Here is a 21,346-nt window from a genome sequence, read left to right on the forward strand (position 1 = left end):
CACAGAAACCCTCAGGCAGAGATAATGTGGCTTTGATCACAAAAAAAGTACACACTCTTTATTCTCTGTAAAGGAAAAATTTTAAAAGAGGCATCACTATGATGAAAAAAAGTTAATATATGTAATATTTTTAAAAAGCCATTTAGCACCTAATTGAGCATGGTACAGTATACAAGAAACCCTGCTGATATGCCTTCTCAGTATATAATTTAAGATTATCCTTCCTTGATTTATTTTACATCATAATGGGATTCCACCGAGGTCCCCCAAGCTTCCCACCAGCACCACGGAGGAGAAGTGAAATCTGGGACAGGCAGAAGGAACCCTTGTCCTGCTTGTCAGCTCCTTTTATTTGGGACTCATTTGGTTGCTAGTTTTGTGTGTTTGTAAACAGAAAAAGGACTAGGACAGAAAGGGTTCTGCCTGTCTTTAAGGCTGGAGTCCCAGGTCACAGCTGCAGAGTACTGGGGAGCTGGTCCTCAGCCCCCAGGGCCCTGAGTTGGTCTAGCCCCCTGGGTCCAGGCGGGTGGATTTGGAAAATTCGATCTCAGCTTTGACCTGCACTTAAGTGGGGTGATTTCAGGCCCTGATGTGAAGAGGAATTACTGTAGTCCATCTGTGCAGGAGCCACTGAGAGTGGAAGAGGGTCTGGAAGAGGAAGTGGGGCGGAGTGGGGGCTGGGTCACGTTTAGCGTGCTGGGGCTCAGCCGGGGGGGCGGGGTCAGCTGGGGGAGGGCAGGTTTGAAAGGGCTCCCCGTTAGCGTTGTCAGTGAAAATACAGTCGCCCAGTTAAACTTGAACTTCAGATAAACAAATAATTTTGTCGTATAGGTCCCCAATATTGCATGGGACATACTTATACTAAAAAAAATTGTTGTTTATCTGAAATTCAAATATAACTGAACATCTTGCCCCCTCTCCCCAGTCACCAAATCTGGCTCCCTGGGGAATTCTCATTCCCCATCTCCTGCCAGATCCACCCTGTGAACCAACTTGCAAGGGCAAGCTGGCTTGTCCAGAACAGAATTCGTGCAAAATAGCAGATTGTGAGGGGGTCTTCCCCAGCTTATTTCCTTCTATTCCAAACTGTTCATTCCTCATTCCTCTTTGCTGTGTGCCTTTCTCAAGACTGGTTAGTAGCAGGCCTATGGCAGCGGGCCCTTGGGTCCCCCCTGAAAACTCAGAGAGAAGAGGCAGCAAGGATGGCAGTGCCCAAGGCAAGCTCCTTTCAACCTTTGCCATGGAGACACTGCACACACTGAGGACTGTCTCTTCACTTGTGGCCAAATGAAACCTGCAGCCTACACACAGCCAAAGATTGGGTTTCTGAAGTGCTGGGGTTTTAGAAATGCCAGCGGAGTTGTACATATGCCTAGGCATCTCCTCTGGGTTTCCACTAGGAGACCAGAATTCCAAACATTCCCCACTCACGGGGTTTCTCCTGGTGTGGTCCTGGGACCTCCCAGACCCAAACCATATGTAGGCCTGGTTTTAAAAGCAAATGCTGAGGCCACTGCCAGGACTGAGGTTTGCTGTATTGTCAGGTGTCCCTGTTACTCCACCTGGTGTAATGTAGGTATCCCTTCACACACACACACGCACGCGCGCACGCGCGTGCGCGCCTCTTCCACGTGGTTGGACATGTCCTGTGAGGTCGGCCGGCCCAAGGAAAACCAACAAACCCTTAATTAGGCCTTGCTTACTTGTTGTGAATGATACCTGCTATTATTTACTAATTAAGTATTTTACATAAGGACATATGAAGGGGCTCAATATTTGATAATTATTTTTAGTAGAGAAGAAAGCTGGTCCGCATTTAGACCCTTGTGCCTGAGGTGTGAGATCATTTTTAAGCTACAAACTCCTTCCTGGAAGGCCGTAAGCAGAATTCCATCAGATTTTACTGACGTTTCCTCTCCATTCATAACCTTAGTGTCTGCACAGTGGCCTTAGCATCTATTAAAACCTGGCACACAGATTCCTGCTTTTTTGATGGGTGGCGTGTGTGTGTGTGAGTGTGTGTGGTGTGTGTGTTTGTTTGATGTGTTCATCTCTTTTTCACTCTCAGGTCCAATTTGCTGAAATCACCCTTCCCAGTGGGGCCTTGCTCAAGACCCCTCTCTCATACCCAGCACTCTCTTCCTCCTCACCCCATTGTGTGTTTAGTGAATGGGAGAGGGGAACACTGAGGCGTGCTAAGCTTAGCCAAGCCATTTGGACCCTATTGGGTTACGGAGCATCATTTTACCTGGATTTGCACCGTCTGTTGCTATTGGCCTTCTGGCTGCAGGAGGAGTAAGGTTACAGCAGGAGAGGTCAGGAGGATTAGTACTGAGATACAGCATCGGCCAGTTGATAATTACTTCGGAGATCATGTCTCAGAAGAGAGTCTGGTCCCTCTTTCTGGCCTCAGAGAGAGGAAAGGCTGCCCTTTCCCCATCCAGCCGGCTCCTCGTATTCTCTCTGCTAGTCCCTCCTGGATCATAGTCCTGTCCTTTCTTTATTAAAGTATAACTTACATACAGCAGAATTCAGCTTCTCTGGCGTGCAGTTCTGTGGATTTGGCAAAGGCATATAGATGTGTAACTACCAGCACAATCATGATATGGAACAGTTCCATCACCCTGAAAGATTTCCTCCTGCTGCCCCTTTTAGCCGACCTCTCCTCCTGCCTCCTGGCAACCACTGATCTGTTTTCAGTCCCTGCAGTTTTATCTTTGCCAGAATGCCACATAAATGGAATCATATAGTATGTAGCCTTTTGAGTGTGGCTTCTTTCACTCAGCATAGTGTATTTAAGACTCGTTCATGTTGTGTGTTATCACTAGATTGTTCCATTTTATAGATGGGTAGTATTCCATAAACATTCCTGCACAGATTTTTGTGTGAACATAACTTTTCATTTGATTTGGACAGATACCTAGGAGTGAGGTTGCTGGTCACATGGCAGGCATAAGTATGAGAAATGCCAGAATGTTTCCCAAGGTGGCTGTACCATTTTTCATTCCTACTAGCAAGGTATGAGAGTTCCAGTTGCTACACACTCTCACCTGTACCAGTGTTGGCAGTTCTTTCTTCTTTTCTTTTCGTTTTCTATTTTATTTTAACCATTCTAATAGTGTTTAGTAGTATCTCATTGTTTGTTTTAAATTTGCATTTCCCTAATGGCTAATGATTTTGAGCATCTGTCTCTGTGCTTATTTGTCATCTTATATCTTCTTTGGTGAATTGTCTACTTAAATATTTTGCTCTTTTAAAAAGTGGGTTGTTGGTTTTCTTATTTTTGACCTGAGAGCTCTTTATGAGTTTTGGGTACAAGTCTTTTTTATTAGATATATGATTTACAAATAATTTTTCCCATTCTGCTGCTTGTCTTTTCATTTTCTTAACAGTGTCTTTTGAAGGCAAATGTTCTTAATTTTGATGAAGTCTGATTTATCAATTCATCATTTCTTTTCTTTCATGGATCATGTTTTGCTGTGGTATATAAGAAATCTTTGCCTAACCCAAAGTCTTGTGTTTTCTTCTGGAAGTTTAATAGTTTTAGGTTTTACATTCAGGCCTATGAACTGTTCTGAGTAAATTTTTGTATATTTTGAGTTAATCATATGGGTATCCAATTTTTCTGGCACCGTTTGTTGAGAAGATTTTCCTTTCTCCATTTAATTGCCTTTGTATATTTGTCAAAAATAAAGATGTGATAAATGATTTGCAGATATTTTCTCCCATTCTGTGGGTTGTCTTTTCACTTTCTTGATGATTCCTTTAGAAGCACAGGACTTCTTAAATTTGATGAAGGGCAGTTTATCTCTTTTTTTATCTTTTATCATTTGTGCTTTTGGTGTAATGTCTAAGAAATCATTGCCTAATCCTAGGTCATGAAGATTTATTCCTATATTTTCTTCTAAGAGTTTTATAACTGTAGCTCTCATGTTTAGGTCTCTGATCCACTTTGAGTTAATTTTGTATATGGTATGAGTTATGAGGTACAACTTCATTTTTTTGCATGTGGATATGAAGTTATCTCAGTATCATTTGCTAAAAAGACTATTCCTTTCCCATTGAATTGTCTTGGTACTCTTGTTAAAAATCAGCAAACCATAAATGTAAGGGTTTATTTCTGGACTCTCAATTCTATTCCATTGATCTATATTTCTATCCTTAGGCCAGTACTGCACTAGATTAATTACTGTACTTTTATAGTCAGTCTTAAAATTGAGTAGTATGAGTCTTCCAACTTGGTTCATCTTCTTCAAAATTGTTTTGGCTATGCTAGTTGTTTTGCTTTTCCATATAAATTTTAGAGTCAGCTTGTCAATTTCTTTTTAAAACCCTGGTTGGGTTTTGATTATGATTACGTTGCATCTATACATCAATTTGGGGTGAATTGACATCTGAACAATACTGAGTTTTCCAATACGTGCACATGGTATGTCTCTCCATTTATTTAGGTCTTTTAAAATTTCTTTCATTAGTGTTTTATAGTTTTCAGTGAACAGGTTTGCAATATTTTGTTAGATTTATGGATAAATATTTCATAGTTTTGGTGATATATAAATGGCACTTTAAAAAAATTTCACTTCTGATTGTTGCTTGCCTGTAGAAATACAGTTGCTTTTTTGTATGTTGACTTTGTTTCCTGTGATCATGTATGTTTGTATTCTAAACTTGCTTATTAATTCTGGTAGCTGTTTTGGAGATTCTTTGGGATTTTCTACACAGACAAACATGTCATCTGCAAATACAGACAGTTTTATTTCTTTCTTTCCAATCTGTATGCATTTTATTTTTTTCTCTTATTGCATGGCCTTGGACCTCCAATATGAAGTTGAATACATGTAATGAGAGAGGACAATCTCGCTTTGTTCCTGATCTTAGGGGAAAACATTCAGTCTTTCACCATTAAGTATGATGTAAGCTATAGGTTTTTGTATATGCCATTGATTGGCATATACCAGGATTGAGCAATTTCCCTTCTATTCCTGATTTGTTAGGAGTTAAAAAAAAAAATCTTGTATAGGGACTTCCCTGGTGGTCCAGCGGTTAAGACTCCACGTTTCCAGGGCAGGGGACACTGGTTCGATCCCTGGTGGGGGAACCAAGATCCCAATGCTGCACAGTGCGGCCAAAAAAATAAAAAAATTAAATTAAACTAAACATCTTGCATAGATGTTAAGTTTTGTCAAATACTTCTTCAGTAACTATTGAAATAACCATATGGTTTTCTATTTAGTCGGTTAATGTGGTGAATTACATTGATTTTTGATGTTGAAACAGCCTTCCATTCGTGGCCATGTTGCATCATCATGCTGCATTATTCTGTCTGAGGGTAACTTTTCATATTCTCCTTTCCGGTTTCTCCTCACTCCTTTTTTTATCATCCGGCACCTTCCTCTCACCTTTCAAAAGCTATCCCCTAAAGAGAACATTCTTCAGAATTCCCTGTAGCCTGCACCTTCACCTCCACCTCCTCCTCTCCTTCTCTCTCCTTAGCCCTCTCGCAGTGGTCCCCAGCGACTTCCAGGAGGTGTGCCCTTGGGCTCTCCCTTCACAGTCATTGCATTGCTTCCTACTGCAGGCTGCAGTCTGTTTCTTCCCTGCCCTTGGGGGCTCTTCTTTCTGAGTCGGCTCTGCCTTGCCAGCCCCCAGCCTCATGTAGGTCTTTGTTCCCTCATGCTTTGGGCTTCAGTGGTGGCCTCCTGGCCCATCTCTCGACGCGCTGCATTCCTCTTGCCCCATGAACCTTCCTGAAGCCGTGTGCTCATCCTGCCGTTCTTTGCTTCGGCAGTGTTCGTGGCTCCTGTTGTAGGATTGTGCCAGCACTTCTCAGCCTGACATGCAGATGCCTCTTCATTCTGGCTCCAGTCTGCCTTTCCAGCTCCAGCTCCTCTCTGTGGACTTGCCCTCAGGATCAGAGAGCCTGGCTTGTTTACTCAAGGACCCTGAGTACCTCGCAAGCCTGAGCTTCCTGGATGCCCTCTCCAGGGACGCCCTTTCTTACGTCTGCCAGCCTCGGCAAACATGGCCCTAACCGCAGGCCCAGGGAGCCCGGGCCTGCCCAGCGGTCTCTCCTCACTCTGTGCTCTCTTCCGCTCCCTCTTGCTTGGCATGAGTCAGTTTCTGCTTCCTGTTGCTGGTTCTCTGTCAGTCTTGACCGCTTATCTCCTCAACTGGACTGTAAGCTTCTGTAGAGCAGGGGTCTTCTTTGCTTGTGATAAATAGGTTGGGGTTTTTCTCTGCAGTGCGTTTACATAAGATGACAGTGGTAGGATTCGGGGGTGGCTGAGGTTGGGGTGGGGGCGCCGGGAGTGAGCAGCTGAGTTGGTGGAGCTGTGGAGCTGGTAATCTGAGTTTGCCCCTTCCCTGAAGGGTCCTCAGGGAGGCATCTGGAGGGGAGCCAGGAGGTGCTTGAGGGGAGCCCACAGTGTCCTTCAGCCAGAAAATCAGAATGTTTTTGTAGCCGAGGAGAGAGCAAGACTGAGACGGGAGAGGAGAAGTCTCTTTCTGTGCATGGACTGGGACAGACATGGTATAGGATGTCTCCAGGGAAAGACGGCAGCACATCTGGTATGGAGCCCACATGGCTCTGGGCCTGGGTGGAGGTCAGGGCCACCTCAGAGCTGGACTGGGGAAAGCCTTCAGGTAGAATGCAGAGCAGAGCCAAGGACAGGACCTCTAGGTCCAGAGACACCCCGGAAGAAGAGTCGCTGCCAGGCAGCTGAAGTCCCAGAGGGAGGCCCTTTGCGATCCCAACAGACAAGTGGACTAGAGACCAGTGCAGGGCTCCTGCGGGCTGGAGGAGCCGCAGCGGGAGGCGCAGGGGTCGGCCTGGGCTCCCCCTCTGCAGTTGGGACTAAGAACTAAATGTTTGGAGGGAGTGATTGAGGTCTAGAAAGCTGAGCCTCTGTGTGGCTTCTGTCCGGTGTGGCCTGAGGCAAGGGCAGGACCAGGATCTGTTTACCCAGATACCCCAGGAGCTGTACCTGCCAAGAGAAGTTCTGAGCAAACAGTACCTTTGCCAGGACCTGGAATGTGCTACGTCAACCCTGCTTTTGTGGGTTGAGTTGTGTTTTCCCTTAGCTTTTCAGTAAGTATTGCTTTCAAAAGAATTGCAGCCTTGTCTCTGACCCGAGGGACAGTGGTCTTTCTCCACACACATCTCTGTCTGCACCGAGGAGGGCATCCGTGAGGACTGGGGGTAATGGTGGGTGCTTGCCAACAGGTGTGCTGGTGGGGTCGTCAGGAGGCCCTGGTGCTGGTGCAGAGAAAGAGATGAGACCTGTGTGGACACATCCCTGCTGGCCAGGGACCTCATCCTTCCCTCAGTCCCCAGAGGACTTCACGCAGTGCTGGGTATCAGCAAGTATTTGCTTCTTGGAGCTGATTCCTGGGGAAGAGCCAGCTAAGGCCTCTCTGTGGAAGAGCAGCCCTTTGTCCTACGTGGACCCTGTCGCACTTTCAAACAATGAAACCCTGTCCCCCTCAAGGAGCCTTCCCTGCCGAGCCCTTGCCACCCCCAACACACACAGCTCTGTCACAGCGTCCCCAAGACACCTAACCTTTTAGCCTTTGGTACCGTGGACACGGCCAGTGCGAGTATTCAGTGACTCAGCATCCTTGGGGCCATATCCTGTCACAGGCCAGCCAAGCTTTAGCCTCTGAGGACATCAGAGAGCCTGACTGATGACACTTGGCTACTCCCAGCAGTTGGCTGTGGGTGGGTGCCCTTGGCATTTGTTTGCGGGCAGCTAGGTGTGTGTTTGCTACCGTGGGGCCCGGGGGGCTCCGAGCTCTGGGACTGGGAGGGTCATGGCTGAGGCTCCAGTGCCTGGTGCCTGCTCCAGGCCTGAGCTCCGTGTCCTCCTCTCTCCCTCTGCAGCTCGTCTCCAATGTCCTCATTTTCTCCTGCACCAACATCGTGGGCGTCTGCACCCACTACCCGGCTGAGGTCTCCCAGAGACAGGCCTTCCAGGAGACCCGGGAGTGCATCCAGGCTCGGCTGCACTCGCAGCGGGAGAACCAGCAGCAGGTGAGTGAGGCCCTCCTGCCCTGAGCACAGCTGGCAGGGAGCCTTCCTCGGCCCAGCTGCTGCCTGCCCACCAGCTGTGCTCAGGGCAGCTGTCCAGCCCCGCCTCCCTGGGGGCGTGCCCAGCCTATGGGGAACGTTTCCCCTGGAGGGAGCCCAGAGTTCCTGGCTCTGTGGGAATGCTCTAGGGGCGGCTCTGGAGCACCAGCTCTAGCCCTGCCCTTGCCTGTTGCGTCCTCAGTCTCCCTGGGGTTTGCAAGCAAACCAAGCAGCTCGGGCGGCAGGAAGCAGCCCTCCGCCTCTCCCCCGGGGCTGATGAGTTGGGGTGGTGAGAGCATCAGCATTCCCTCCTGGGATCAAGGTGCCCGCCAGGCGAGGGGGGAGGGGGGAGGAGAGGAGACCAAGCTGTCAGCCCCTGTGACACCCTCACTAGGCACTTCCTCTGTGATGATCTCTGGGGTTTGGTTAGTTCAGAGAAAGGAAGACGACTGTGTCTCACCCTAACCCTCACCCTCCGGAGACTCCTGGGCCGGGAGGCAGGCCATTCATGCAGCTCACAGACTCGGGGGCTTCTCCCCGTGAGCCCCGGGCAGAGGGACCTGCCCCTGGGTACTCCTCTGGCTGAGGCAGGGCAAGGACTGAGGACTTGTCAGGGTTCCCTGCCTGGCATCCTGGGGGTGTCCTGTTTGGGGTTCAGGTCTGGCTGGCTCACCACTGTGTCTTCTCCTGTGTGTGAACCAGATAGAAGTTGGGATCTCTGAGACTGTGCATGGCTCCCAGACAGCAGGCCCGGAGGGAGACCCCGGGGGAGAGTGGGCAGGTCAGCAGGGTGCTGGGGCTCCCACTGGGCTTGGACTCGTCCCGGCTCTCAGAGATAAGGTTACTCCAAAGCGGAGGGGCCTCCCTCTCTTCTTAGGTTCGTGTCTTGCCAAATCCTGCACGAACACTGGAGGAGGAGTCCTCTTCTGTGCTGCACACCGTGTCGGCCGACGACAGGTGTAAACACGGAGGTCTGCCTTCAATCGTGAGGACAGGGAACCGGAGGCCTGGACGGCAGTAGTCATCTGTGCCCTCCCGCCCAGCACGGCGTGTGCGCTGTGAACACCCCACGAGCACAGAGTTTGCCACAGTGTGAGGGCCTCTCTGCCTCTGTCTGGATTCAGCCCACGGCTGGTGGCATCCAGATGGCTGAGCCGGGGGGAGAGCTCTGCTGAGCCTCTCCAGGCCCTCCCCCAGTCACCATCTGCCCCTGCTTCCCTTCCAGCCCCGCGCCCGGCCGCTGTGCCTGGCTAAGTCCCCAGCTCAGGCAGTCCAGTCTGAGGCCTGGCCTTCCCATGTGCTCTCTTAGCCCCATCTGGGCTCCAGGTCCAGCCTCTTGAATGAAACCTGTCCCCAGGGGTGTCCCTGAGTCTTCCCACTGTCTCCTCTTGACAAACTTACCTCACCTCTCTGCACCCTGCTCACCCCCAAGCTCCTACCTGCCTCAAAAGCCCCCCTCTCATCCCTGTTCCAGACCCCAGCATCTCTCACGTGAGATCAGGATACCTTCCTTCCCCTCTGGATTAGGGAATGTTCCCCCTCACTCCTGGGTCCTGTCCCTTCTCCAGTAAAATTAGCATCTACAGGGCTTCCCTGGTGGCGCAGCGGTTGAGAGTCCGCCTGCCGATGCAGGGGACACGGGTTCGTGCCCCGGTCCGGGAAGATCCCACATGCCGCGGAGCGGCTGGGCCCGTGAGCCATGGCCGCTGAGCCTGCGCCTCCGGAGCCTGTGCTCCGCAACGGGAGAGGCCACAACAGTGAGAGGCCCGCGTACCGCAAAAAAAAAAGAAAAAAAAATTAGCATTTACAGTGCCTCACAGTTTACTTGCACTGGCCCTGGCCAGGCTGGACATTCCAGAAATTCCACAGGGATTTGGGGGAGAAAATATGTTTGCCATACCATGTTTCAGGCCAAGGTACTGGGGAGGGAGGCATGCTTCCAGGGGACAGGCACTCCTCACCGAGCCGGGGCCCAGAGTCAGGCCTCCCCTGCCCTCTGCAGGAAAGGATGCTCTTAGATCTGAGGATGCTCCCAGGTGCCCCCTGACGAGGGGACTCAGCACTGTTCCCCAGCCAGCCCCTGCCCACTCGTCCTGGCCCTCAGCCCCAGGGCTAGTTATAAATGTAGGAAGGTCTCTCATGAATCTATACAATTTGTAGCACACTTTCTCCCAGTCATCCTGTATTTCCACAGAATTGTCCTTTAGCTTGTATTGATATTTTTATCACCAGTAGCTGTTCACTGAGAGTTCAGTAAATATGAAACGGCCTTTAATGGCCGTGTGCACTGATGTCTGGGGTGGCCAGACTAGCCCACAGAGAGCACCATTCCTCACTAGTCCACTAGAGTTTGCTAAGCATAAGGCTGTCAGCTCTGGAGCTGAACAAGACGCAGTTCCCACCCTCAGGAGACCCCAGTAACAGAACATTGACATTGAAATGCAGAGTGATCAGGGGGTCTGTAAGAAGGCCCAGGGTGGCAAGGGGATGCTGGAAGCTGGAGCCAGGACCCTCCTCCTGGGAGAGTGCTGAGCCCGAGGTAGGTTAGCAGCAGTACTTGAGGATGGTGATTCTAGTTGAGGAGCAAGGCCTTGACCTTCGTGATCAGGAGGACGGGGGTGCCATGGACAAAGGCAGGGAACTTGAGAAGAAGGACCATCGGGGGCATGGTGAGCATGGTGTGGGCATGACGTCATCTGCCGGTGGCAAGACATAAGGCGGGCAGCCGGCCGAGGCAGTGGGTGTGGGAGGTGAGCAGCGGAGGCGCTGATGGAAACCTTGCTCCCAGAGGCCAGGAGGAGGGAGGGGAGCAGCAGAAGAGTCTTAGGGCCACGTGAGAGAGCGGCCCAGCTTCCGGTGCTGAAGGAGTGGAGAGAGAATGAGGACGGCTGGAGACCGCCAGGAGGAAAGGCTCCAGATGAGAGGATTCGTGAGCGAGCCTGGCAGAGCTCCTGGTGTGGGGAGGGGGCTACAGAGGGTGCAGGTAGAGGTTGGACCTCTTGGAGCAGGCAGGCCCCGGAGGAGAACACAGAAAGGGGGCCAAGTCCAGACCCCATCAAGGGCTGCCATGACCCTACCCAACTTCACAGGGTGGCCCTGGCCCCTCGCCTGGCTTTTCTCCAACCTCTCCTTCAGCCGGTCTTAATTTCTTGGTTTCTCAAAGTCGGCAAGCTTTCCCATCCTCCTGGGCCACCATCCCCTACGTCGAAATGGAGCCCCCTCCGTCACAGGTCATCCTCTGGTGCCCACGAAGCCTTCTGTGACCACCCTGCTTCTCCCCAGCCTGCGTCAGGTCACCCTGCTCAGTGCTCTGTAGTACCTGTAGCCCCACAAGACTGGGAATTCGTGAAGGAGGAACTTTGCCCGTCTTGTTCACGGTTCTCTCTCCTGGCACCCGGCATGACGCCAGGAACATGGGCGGTGCTCAGTGAATATTTGGTGACTGAACGAATCTCATCGAGAGCTCCCAACAACCCCATCCCTATTTATAGATAAGGAACTGGAGGCTCAGAGAAGTTCAGTCATTTGCCCAAAGTCTCAGGTGACACCCAGGATTCTGACCCCAGGTGCCTGGTACTACAGATTCACCAGGAGTACTTTTCCCCAGGTACGCGGAAGAACCAGGAGCTGTCCCAGGGAGATGGGGGCCAGGTAGCCCTGGGGCATGACTCCACACCCAGCACATACAAGCGTTAGCTCCATGAGTTTCCAGAGAGCTGAAAAGTTTTCCAGGGCCCTGTGGGTGGGGGCTCAGGTGGGGAGGAGTGAAGCCTGGGGAGGGGAGGGGACTGCCAGGCAGGGGGAGGAGCTGTGATGAAAGCATCTGCTTCCCTCCCCAGGAGCGGCTCCTGCTGTCTGTCCTTCCCCGTCACGTTGCCATGGAGATGAAAGCAGACATCAATGCCAAACAGGAGGATATGATGTTCCATAAAATTTACATCCAGAAACATGACAACGTGAGGTAGGGGTGAGGCTTGGGGGCAAAGGCAGGGTGGGAAGACTGAACCCCAAAAGAGGTGACATGTCCCTTCCCTCCCCTTCACGAGGGCACAGCCCAGCGGGGTGGTCTGGTGGCTTTGGAACGTGTGTTGTCTGGGGCACCCCAGCCCTGCCCCTCTAGGTCTGTTAAGTGAATTAGTATCGGTGGGGAGGAGGTGAGGCCGCAGCAAGGAGGAGGGAGGAGAAAGCAACACCACCAGCTCTTGGGGAAACTCCTAGCCTAACAAGGGAGACAGAAAGTACAGACTTGGGACCCACATGTCACCATCATTGTCTCAATCTTCACCACCATCCAGCAGCCTCCATGCCTTCTAAGCCAGTGTGTGCCAGGCACTGTACCAGGCATTATCCACCTCGCTGCTAATCCTGTCAGGAGGCTGACAACCCTGCAGGGTGGGGACCCTTATTAACATCCCTTGTTTAGAGATTGAGCTCAGAATGGCTAAGACCCCCGGCCAAGGTCACTCAGCCAGGAGTGGTAAAGCGGTGTGTGCCCAGGTCGGCCCACCTTGAAGCCCACGCTCCTTGTAGTGCGTGTTTGTGGCTTCCCTAGACGGAAGCTCTGACAGCAGGGACGAGCAAACAGATGTAGATTAACAGAGTGCAAAATCTGCCTCTGTGTTCCACGGGGACATGAAGCGACGCAGTGGCCTTCATCCAGCATGGCTTCCTGGAGAGCCTGCTAATTCTCCCACATGCCCAGAAAAGGAGCTGCTGCGTTTGCCTTCGAGAGGGTTGCTTCCTCCCTGGGCGAGTTTTCCTAGGACCCATGAGTCCTCTAAGGTTGGTGTAAAGAGGACATTTTGGAGGTTTGGGCTGAATTTTCAAGTTTGGGTTAAAGAGAATAATACAAATTATTGTGCGTGGGTGCACGTGCACGCACACACAAATACACACATTCGAGGTGAGGCTGATGGCAGCAGGAGTGGGGAGGGCATGTGTTGTCTTGCAGAGTGGACAGAGCTGCCCAGTCCCCAGGGTGCCCTGGAATCCGACACTGCCGATTCTGCCCGTGTGTCCTCCATCCAACTCCCAAGACAGATTTGAAGCCTTTGGGAGAAAATAGTACCTGGACAATATATTTGTCCTCAGTTTTCAGAGTATCCCAGCCCCATGACGCCCACCCACACTCCACTGTCAGGCAGGGAGAGTGTGGCCAGCAGCAGCCTCAGACTCTCAGGAAGAAAGCTGCCCTGGCCGAGTCTCCACGCCGAGGAGGTGTCCCGAGGGGCTGCGGGCTCACCTCAAGAGGGAGGTGGGGTCCAGGCCTCGGTAGGTGGTGCTGATGCGAGGTCTCCATCCTCGGCTCGTCACATCTGCCTCTGTCCTCACATGGTGGAATAATCACTGGCAATAGTTAATGCTTGTATAGAGCTTTCTTTAACCCAAGCACTGTTCTAAGCGCTTTTGTATATTCGCTTAATCCCCACAACAAATATAAGAGGTTGGTACTATTGTTATCTCCTTTTAACAGGTGAATAAACAGGCACAGAGATTAACTTGTCCAAGATCCATAACTGGTTAAGTGAGGGAATCGCCCCCAGAAAGCTTTTTGGTATTGGAGTTTTTACCTGGTCTGACTACTTGACAGATTTATTTCATACGCCAGCAGAAGGGGTTTGTGGATGACTCTGTAGGAAGGAGGCTTGAGGAGCCCTCAGGGAAGAGGGACTCAGAGGAGAGGAGGAGAGAGGTTTGGCTTCCCACCTGCGTGTGTGCGACTCAGGAGCCACGGGGCCTTTCCTGTCTGCTGGCTGCCCCTCAAATCTGGGGGGCCCCACCTTAGGACATGTAAAGAAACAGCCTTATTTATCAGAACAAGTCCCAGAGGTCCAAAGTTCAGGTGGGAAGGAGTGACCCGCCAGGTGGACCCAACACATACAAACCCCTGAGCTCCGCCCTTTGGAATTTTCTCTCTCGGTCCCGTCTTCACCACGCTGCTGGCCCTGGCATTGCTCTGTTCCAGGCAGAGCATGGACAGAAGGTGCTTTCCTTGATTGCTCTTAGCACAGCAGAGCTTTCAGCAGATTTACTAAACTAAAAAGTGGAACCCAAAGGAAATCCAGAAAATTCACCACTCAGGAACCGTCTGGCGCTCAAGGCACAGGTTCTCAGCCTGGCTTGGCTGGCACGGCTGCCACGTCTGGCCTCCTCTGCATCTCTGTCCAGTACCTTGCCCTCTCACCCCTCTGTCCTCCCAAATGGGGGGCTTCGTCTCACTTCCCGTCCCTCTGGTGCTGGCTCTTGGGCCCACAGCCCTCCAGCAAAAGGGTTTGGTCAGAGAGGCTGACTCAGGCCTCTTCCGCAGTGACTGCCCTACAGAGTGGCCCACCTTCTGGGTGACACCCCCTCCCCCCTCCACTCCCACAAAGGCTGTGACTTCGGGTCAATACAAGAATCACAAGAGTGGCTAGAGCATCGGCACGGCAAGAATCAGAATCAGACCCAGCCATGGGGGGTGGGGATTGTCTGTTCTAGAATGCGCTCAGGATCAATAAGAGCAATCAGGAAAGAGATGAAAGGACAGAAGAGCTAAGATGCCATCATTTTCACGGGGACAGACATAATTCTGGCTCTGAAATTGCCAGGACTAGGGGTGGCTGGTACACATCAGAGGCCAGCCGCAAGCAATCATATGCAAATATCCCGCTGGGGCCCCTTCCCTGTTTCATCAGCCTCCGCGTGCTGCTCTTGGTGGAAACACATTGCTTGCTCTGGTCTCTGGTTTTGGGCTGAACCTTTGGCTGGGGTTGGGGGTTGAGTAGTAGGTGGAGGGATGACATCACAGTGTAGAAATGCACTTTGGGGCTTGGCTCAGGGTCCAGTGATTAGCCCTGGGGCCCTAGGCAAGGCGGCCCTTCATGTCATTCTGGCTCTGCTGTGTGGCCAGGGCAAGTTACAGGCATTGAGCCACTCTGAACCTGTTTCCTCATCTGCATAATAGGATAGGAAAAGTACCTACTTAACAGGGTTTGTTAAAGAGGAAATGAAGGGCTTCCCTGGTGGCGCAGTGGTTAAGAATCCGCCTGCCCATGCAGTGGACATAGGTTCGAGCCCTGGTCCAGGAAGATCCCACATGCCACGCAGCAACTAAGCCCGTGCGCCACAACTACTGAACCTGCGCTCTAGAACCCGCGAGCCACAAGTACCGAAGCCTGTGCACCTAGAGCCTGTGCTTCTCAACGAAGAGTAGCCCCCACTTACCGCAACTAGAGAAAGCCCGTGCGCAGCAATGAAGACCCAACGCAGCCAAAAATAAAATAAATCAATTTATTTAAAAAAAAAGAAAAACAGTAAATGGAATAATATGAGGAAAGCGCTTAGCACAATATCTGGCACCGAACAAGTGTTCACTAATTGGGAGCAGCTATTGTTACTGTTATTATTATGGTTATTACCACACTCCTATCAGCAAAGAAAGGCCTGGGGATTCTCAATCTGGAGTGGAAGGGTGATGAGTCACATTCGTCAATTCTCTGTGGAGTTGTAATATTTAGACAGGGTGATGACATGCTGTTCTCTAACCCCACTGAGAGCAAGGCCCCAAGAAAAATAAATCAACTCTGAGGTGTGACAGTATGGGCCTGGATCTAAGGGAGAGAAGAGACTAATGGGTGGCCAGAGAGTTTGGCCTGGGCAGGGAAGGGGGACAGACAGGTGCCCATCACTTTCCGTGGCCTCATTCTCCCCAGGCCCCGAGGAGGATCATTGCACAGTATACAATTCTCAGGATTCCGGGGGGCCTGTTGGATGCTCTGGTGCTGGGCCACCACTGGCTGTGGGTTGAGGCAGGCCAGAGGCCAAGGAACCCGCAAGACCCCCGTGGAGCCCCCCAGATGCCTCTGCTGTCTGATGTGTCGGGTGGAGATGTTTCAGCCCCCCTTGCTGGACAGCTCAGTTGGGGCTGGGGCCATGGCTGGATTCAGACCTGTGACTTGAGAGCCCTCCTGCCTACCCTGCCCTCCCCCCAGACATCTGGCCCTGCTGCGGCCACAGCGCCAGGGTGAGAGGGGGGCCGTGCTGTCCCTACTCCTGGGACAAGGGCCTCCGGGACATGTCAGCGGAGGCTGTTCTGGGCTGGGGGCTCCTGGCGCTCTGCTCTGAGGGGAGGGAGATGGGGGTTGGAGGAAGGGACACCCAGAGGACGTACCACATGAGGGAGCAGAGTAAAGGTACTGATGCAGCCAGAACCCAGGTGCCACCGGGTTCCCCCTGCCAAGAGGTCACCATTGTGGAGGAAGATGAGTGTCTTTGTTGAGCAGGCTAGTTCACTCCCCGCTCTGCCACTTAGTAGCTGTGGGCACTTGGGCAGGTCACCTAGTCTAAGCCTCGGTTTCCTCATCTGTGACATGGGAATGGTGATGTCCTTCCATTCATCCATTCAGCAGAGGTTTCACCTCTACCTCCATCGCTGGGAATCACCAGCTGTGCTCTCAGACGCTTAGCCAGAGGCAGGACCGTGCTGGCAATGGGCCGGGGAGGGACACTGTCTCTGTCATGGGGAAGCTCCTCTTCTGTTTGGGAGGACACACAAACAACAGGTTAATTAGTAAATTGGGGATGCATCACATGGGGAGTCGGGGTAGTGACCTGGCGACATGGACTTTGCATTCTGACAGAATATGGTGCTAGACAGCCCACCTCTCAGTCCCTGAGGAGCAGAGCCTGTAGGAGGGGGGCCCTGGGGCTTCTTGCAGGGGTGCTGGAAGGGTAGGGCAGCTACAGCGTTCAGTGTGGGAAGCACCAGGCCCAGGAGGTGGCTGCACACTGCCCTGCGGAAGCCGAGCAGGCTCCTGGGCAGGCTACCAGGTGAGCGTCAAGGTCAGGTAACCCCAGAGGTTTCAGGAGGAAGGGAACACCCAGCCAGGCCTGAGAGGGTACTGAAGGGTCCCCTGCTTCCGCAAGGGTCCCTGCTGGATGAGAAAGACCTGTACCTGATTGGCCAGTACGCTGGAGCCCTTAGGTTTTACAGGTTGCATGGTGGGATCATTCCAGACTCTGCTCTCTGTGGGGGTGGAGAGAAGGCCACCTCCTCCAGGGGGCGCTGGTCCTCTGCTGAAGGAGTGCTGGGGTGGGGCGGGGTGCAGTCTTGACTCACTGGCTTGAATGAGAGCCTCATTCTCAGAGACCCAGGAGCCCTGTGGGGCTGGAGCTGGGGGCCTGGCAGAGGAGCTGCTGTCCCGGGGGTGGAAGTGAGGTTACACCTTCGCCTTACACAGGGTGGGTGTAGCAGAGTCTGGGGAGGGCTGCCCTTCCCCCGCCCTTCCCTTCTTTCCCTGTCTCTCCCCAGCCTCCCCCTTTTAAGGTTATCGGCTCCTCTCCTGTCTCCTTCAAGGGCTTGGCTGCGTCCCCAGGTCACTCCGGGCGTCTGGCTCAGCTACGGCGTGGTTCTGAATTATAATGACCACTCCGCAACGTCTGCGATGCTCTGATACCCGTGGGCGATTGTGCACCCTGTGGGCAGAGACTGAAAATGTTTACCTCCCCATGTCCCCAGCCAGCGGATGGACGAGAGGCGTGGCCCACAAACATGCAGCTTTCCTGTCTCCGGCTTGATATTAAGAAAAGTATTCTTTTCTTGTCATCTTCTGTATCAATTATAGATATAAGTGGTCTTATATTATCCTCTCATTCATTCCACAAACATTGATTGAGCTGCTACTGTGTGCCAGACATGACTCAAGAGGAGATGGAAAAGACACCATGCTTGCCCCTTAAGGAATATCCAGCCCTCACCAGTGAGGTAGGGCTGAGCCGGGTGCTCTGGGAACGTGGCTGACGACCCAGCTGGAGCCGCTGGGGTTGGGTCTTTTCTTTCAATCAGTCAATCAATTAATTAATTATTTTCGTTGTGGTAAAATATACATAGTATAAAATGTGCCATTTTAACCATTTTAGGTGTACAGTTCAGTGGTATTAAGAACATTCACATTGTTGTGCAACCGTCACCACCATCCGTCTCCGGAAGTCTTTTCATCTTGCAGAACTGAAACTCTTTACTCATTAAATACTAACTCCCCATTCCTCAACTCCCCCCAGCCCCTGGCAACCACCATTCCACTTTCTGTGTATTTGGCTACTTCCAGGTACCACATTTAAATGGGATCATCCAGTATGTGTCCTTTTGTGTCTTGCTTATTTCACTAAATGTCTTCAAGGTTCACTCATGTTATAGAATGTATCATGTTTTCCTTACTTTTTGAAGGCTGAATCATATTCCATTGTATGTATTCACCACATTTTGTTTATCTGTGCATCCGTAGATGGACACTTGGGTTTCTTCCATCTCTTGGCTATTGTGAACAGTGCTGCTATGAACATGGGTGCACAAATATCTCCTTGAGTCCCTGCTTTCAAACTTCTGGGTATATGCCTAGAAGTGAAATTGCTATATCACATGGTAATTCTATTTCTGACTTTTTGAAGAGCCCCATACTGTTTTCCGTAGTGGTTCACGATTTTACCTCTGCACCAGCAGTGCACAAAGGTTCCAGTTTCTTCGCATCCTTGCCTGGGATTGGGTCTTGACAACAGACCTGAGTTTGTCCTGGGACACAGAATGGGGATCAGTGGGGAATGGAGCCAGCACTGCTCTGGACTCAAAATGGGGGGCCCTGGGGAAACTAGAAGAGAGAGAAGTTGGGGCACAGGGGTCACTGACCAGTTAAACATGTCAGGCTATCTTGGAAACAGCTGGAATCAGTTGTGCTTTGTGATTCTGATTCTAATAAGAATTCAGACCTAAGAAGGCTGATTCTGGGCAGGGTGAGTCAAAGAAGGCATCGTGAAGATGGAAGGGTTAGAATCTTCTTTCAGAAGGCCTGAAAGAAGAATGTGATTTATTTTCCATCTTTTAAAAATTAACACTTTTATTATACAAAGGATGTAGGTTCTTTATAGAAAAAGTGGAAAATAAGAGCAGCATGAGAAGAAAATCAAAAGCACCCATCTTCTCACCACTGAGAGGTCCCGACTGCGGCTTGGTTCTGGGGCAGTTCCCCTCCCTTCAGTGTTTCTCCTTAAGGAAGCGTTTCCCCAGACTCTGGAAACAGAAAGCCTGCAAGTGCCGTAGGGCTTCATTGTCTGGGTGGGGGGAGTAGGATTCGGTGGGCAGAAATAAGAGCGAGGCGCTGGGGCGTTGGAATGGGGTCGGCAGGAGGCCCTGAGGCCGGCAGTGGGGATCCCAGGACATACCTTGATCCCAGACCCCCTGGACCTGGTCCTGGTGGTCAGGCTTGTCACAGAACCCTCTGCTTCCTGAAGGAAGGTGTCCCGTCTCTGTGGGAGTGGAGAGGGCACGGCTGTCCCAGGGCAGATTCTCCGTGTAGGTGGAAGTGTACCCAGTGTATTCAGCATCCTCTCGCTGGCTTTCCCCCTTTGCCTCTCGCAGCCTGTGTCCTCAGGCTGGTCCTCTGGCTGCTCCCAGTTCAGATGCCCCGCTGATCGTTTTCCACCACCCCTCAGAAAATGTCCAGTCGTCTGGAGCCCATTCTCAGCCGGGTGGTAATAGGACCACACCTGACTGTGTTGCTCACCTAGGGCACGGCAGAGGCCCACTGACCCTCCTTTATCTTACAAGGGGCCTGGACCTGGGTGGCTTTCTGGGTGGTAGGGCTTGGAGCAAATAGAGCGATGCTGAGGGGGCAGCCCTCTTGGTCCGGAAGAGACCCCTGGCTTGTGGCTGGGCTTCCCCGAGCTACACACTGGGGGCCTCCAGGGCACTTCCTGCCCTGCTTCCCCAGAACCTTCCGCTGCCTCTGGGCCCACAGTCCCAGGAGTTGGGCTGAGACCTTGCCATGCTCCCTTCCCGGCCCCCACCCCATGACCTCTGTTTCCCCAGGCCCCTGCTCTTCCTGGGCCCACCTGGACGGATGGCTTGCTTCCTGGCATTTCTCAAGTTCCCTCTCTGTGCCAGGCGGGGAGTGCTGGAGTTCAGACGGGTGGGTTCTCATGCTGCTGCCCGCCCAGGCCCCTAGCTCCTGGCTGTTCAGAGATGCTATGGAATGTGGCTTCTGCACAGGAACGGGATCAGATGCCGGCGGTTCCATAAGTCCTAGAGCCTGTTGGCAGTGAGAGGGAGCAACAGTGAGGAAAGGCACTTAACCAAAACTGCACGTGGGAAGGCTGAGCTGAAGCTGCGACAGAGCTGAAGGGCCTGTTGTGGTAATTGGGATGAAGAGCCTGCCCGCTCCTGCCTCTGGAACAGAATGCAGGCGACCACGAGTGATGGACGGCAGGCAATTAGGGAGGAGCGCACAGCCGGAGCGGGCCTACCCAGCTTCCGCAGACCCACCACGAGGGCCTGATCACGTTGCCAAGACAAGCTCTCAAGTGGGAGCTAATCGACGAATTAGTACCTTGCCACGTGTCTGGGCCCCGCGCTGTTGTAAAATGGCCTTCGGAATTACCAAGGAGCGGATCAGGCAATGTTGGCCAGCAGAACAGACAGCCTGCCGTTGGGTAAGCCTCGTAAAACAGAGGAGCCTCCAGAAGTGACAGACACGAAGCAGAATCCTCCCCCGAGGAGGCAGAGGAGTGTGACTTTGCCTGTGACAGGAGGTGGGGGAATGTGGAGGTGGCAGAGTCTCCACCAGCGTGGAGCAGAGGCTGCAGGGCTCAGACGTGGGACCTGTCCCAGCTCCGCACCAGCTAGAAGCCTTGCTTGGAGCAACCTGCTCCCTGGCTGCTGGTCTCTGTCACACCACCTGAAGGAAGGGAACCAGCAACCTGCCCCTCCCTGATTCCTCAGTAGCTGTCGAAAGAACTTCTTTTACGGAAGAATAGGTCCCAGCAGATTGGAGGGAGGGTCAGCCTTTCTTTTTGTTTTCTTTTTAAATTTTAATTAATTTATTTATTTTTTGGCTGCACTGGGTCTTCATTGCTGTGCGCGGGCTTTCTCTAGTTGTGGCGAGCGGGAGCTACTCTCCGTTGCAGTGCGCGGGCTTCTCGTTGCAGTGGCTTCTCTTGCTGTGGAGCGTGGGCTCTAGGCACGTGGGCTTCAGTGGTTGTGGCACGCAGGCTCAGTAGTTGTGGCTCACGCGCTCTAGAGCGCAGGCTCATTAGTTGTGGCCCACAGGCTCAGTTGCTCTGCAGCATGTGGGATCTTCCCGGACCAGGGCTCGAACCCGTGTCCCCTTCTTTGGCAGGCAGATTCTTAACCACTGCGCCACCAGGGAAGTCCCGGAGGGTCAGGCTTTCTAAGGCACCTGGAGGTCCCGTCCACACGGATGTTGTTTCCGATGTCCTCTGGCACAGACCAGGAAGATGCCTGGCCTCCATCAC

The 21,346-nt window shown here is 52.2% G+C and overlaps 1 protein-coding gene across 1 annotated transcript in view; it reads left to right on the forward strand.

The window, feature by feature from the left end:
• ADCY5 (adenylate cyclase 5) overlaps nt 1-21,346 on the forward strand; it is a 158,767-nt gene that overhangs the window by 79,880 nt on the left and 57,541 nt on the right. The window contains exons 2-3 of the mRNA XM_060150460.1: nt 7,880-8,029; nt 11,905-12,026. Coding sequence (XP_060006443.1) covers nt 7,880-8,029; nt 11,905-12,026 — 272 coding nt within the window. The remainder of the gene's footprint in view (nt 1-7,879; nt 8,030-11,904; nt 12,027-21,346) is intronic.

The sequence above is a fragment of the Lagenorhynchus albirostris genome, chromosome 5, assembly GCF_949774975.1.
Source record: "Lagenorhynchus albirostris chromosome 5, mLagAlb1.1, whole genome shotgun sequence".
Lineage (NCBI taxonomy): Eukaryota > Metazoa > Chordata > Mammalia > Artiodactyla > Delphinidae > Lagenorhynchus > Lagenorhynchus albirostris.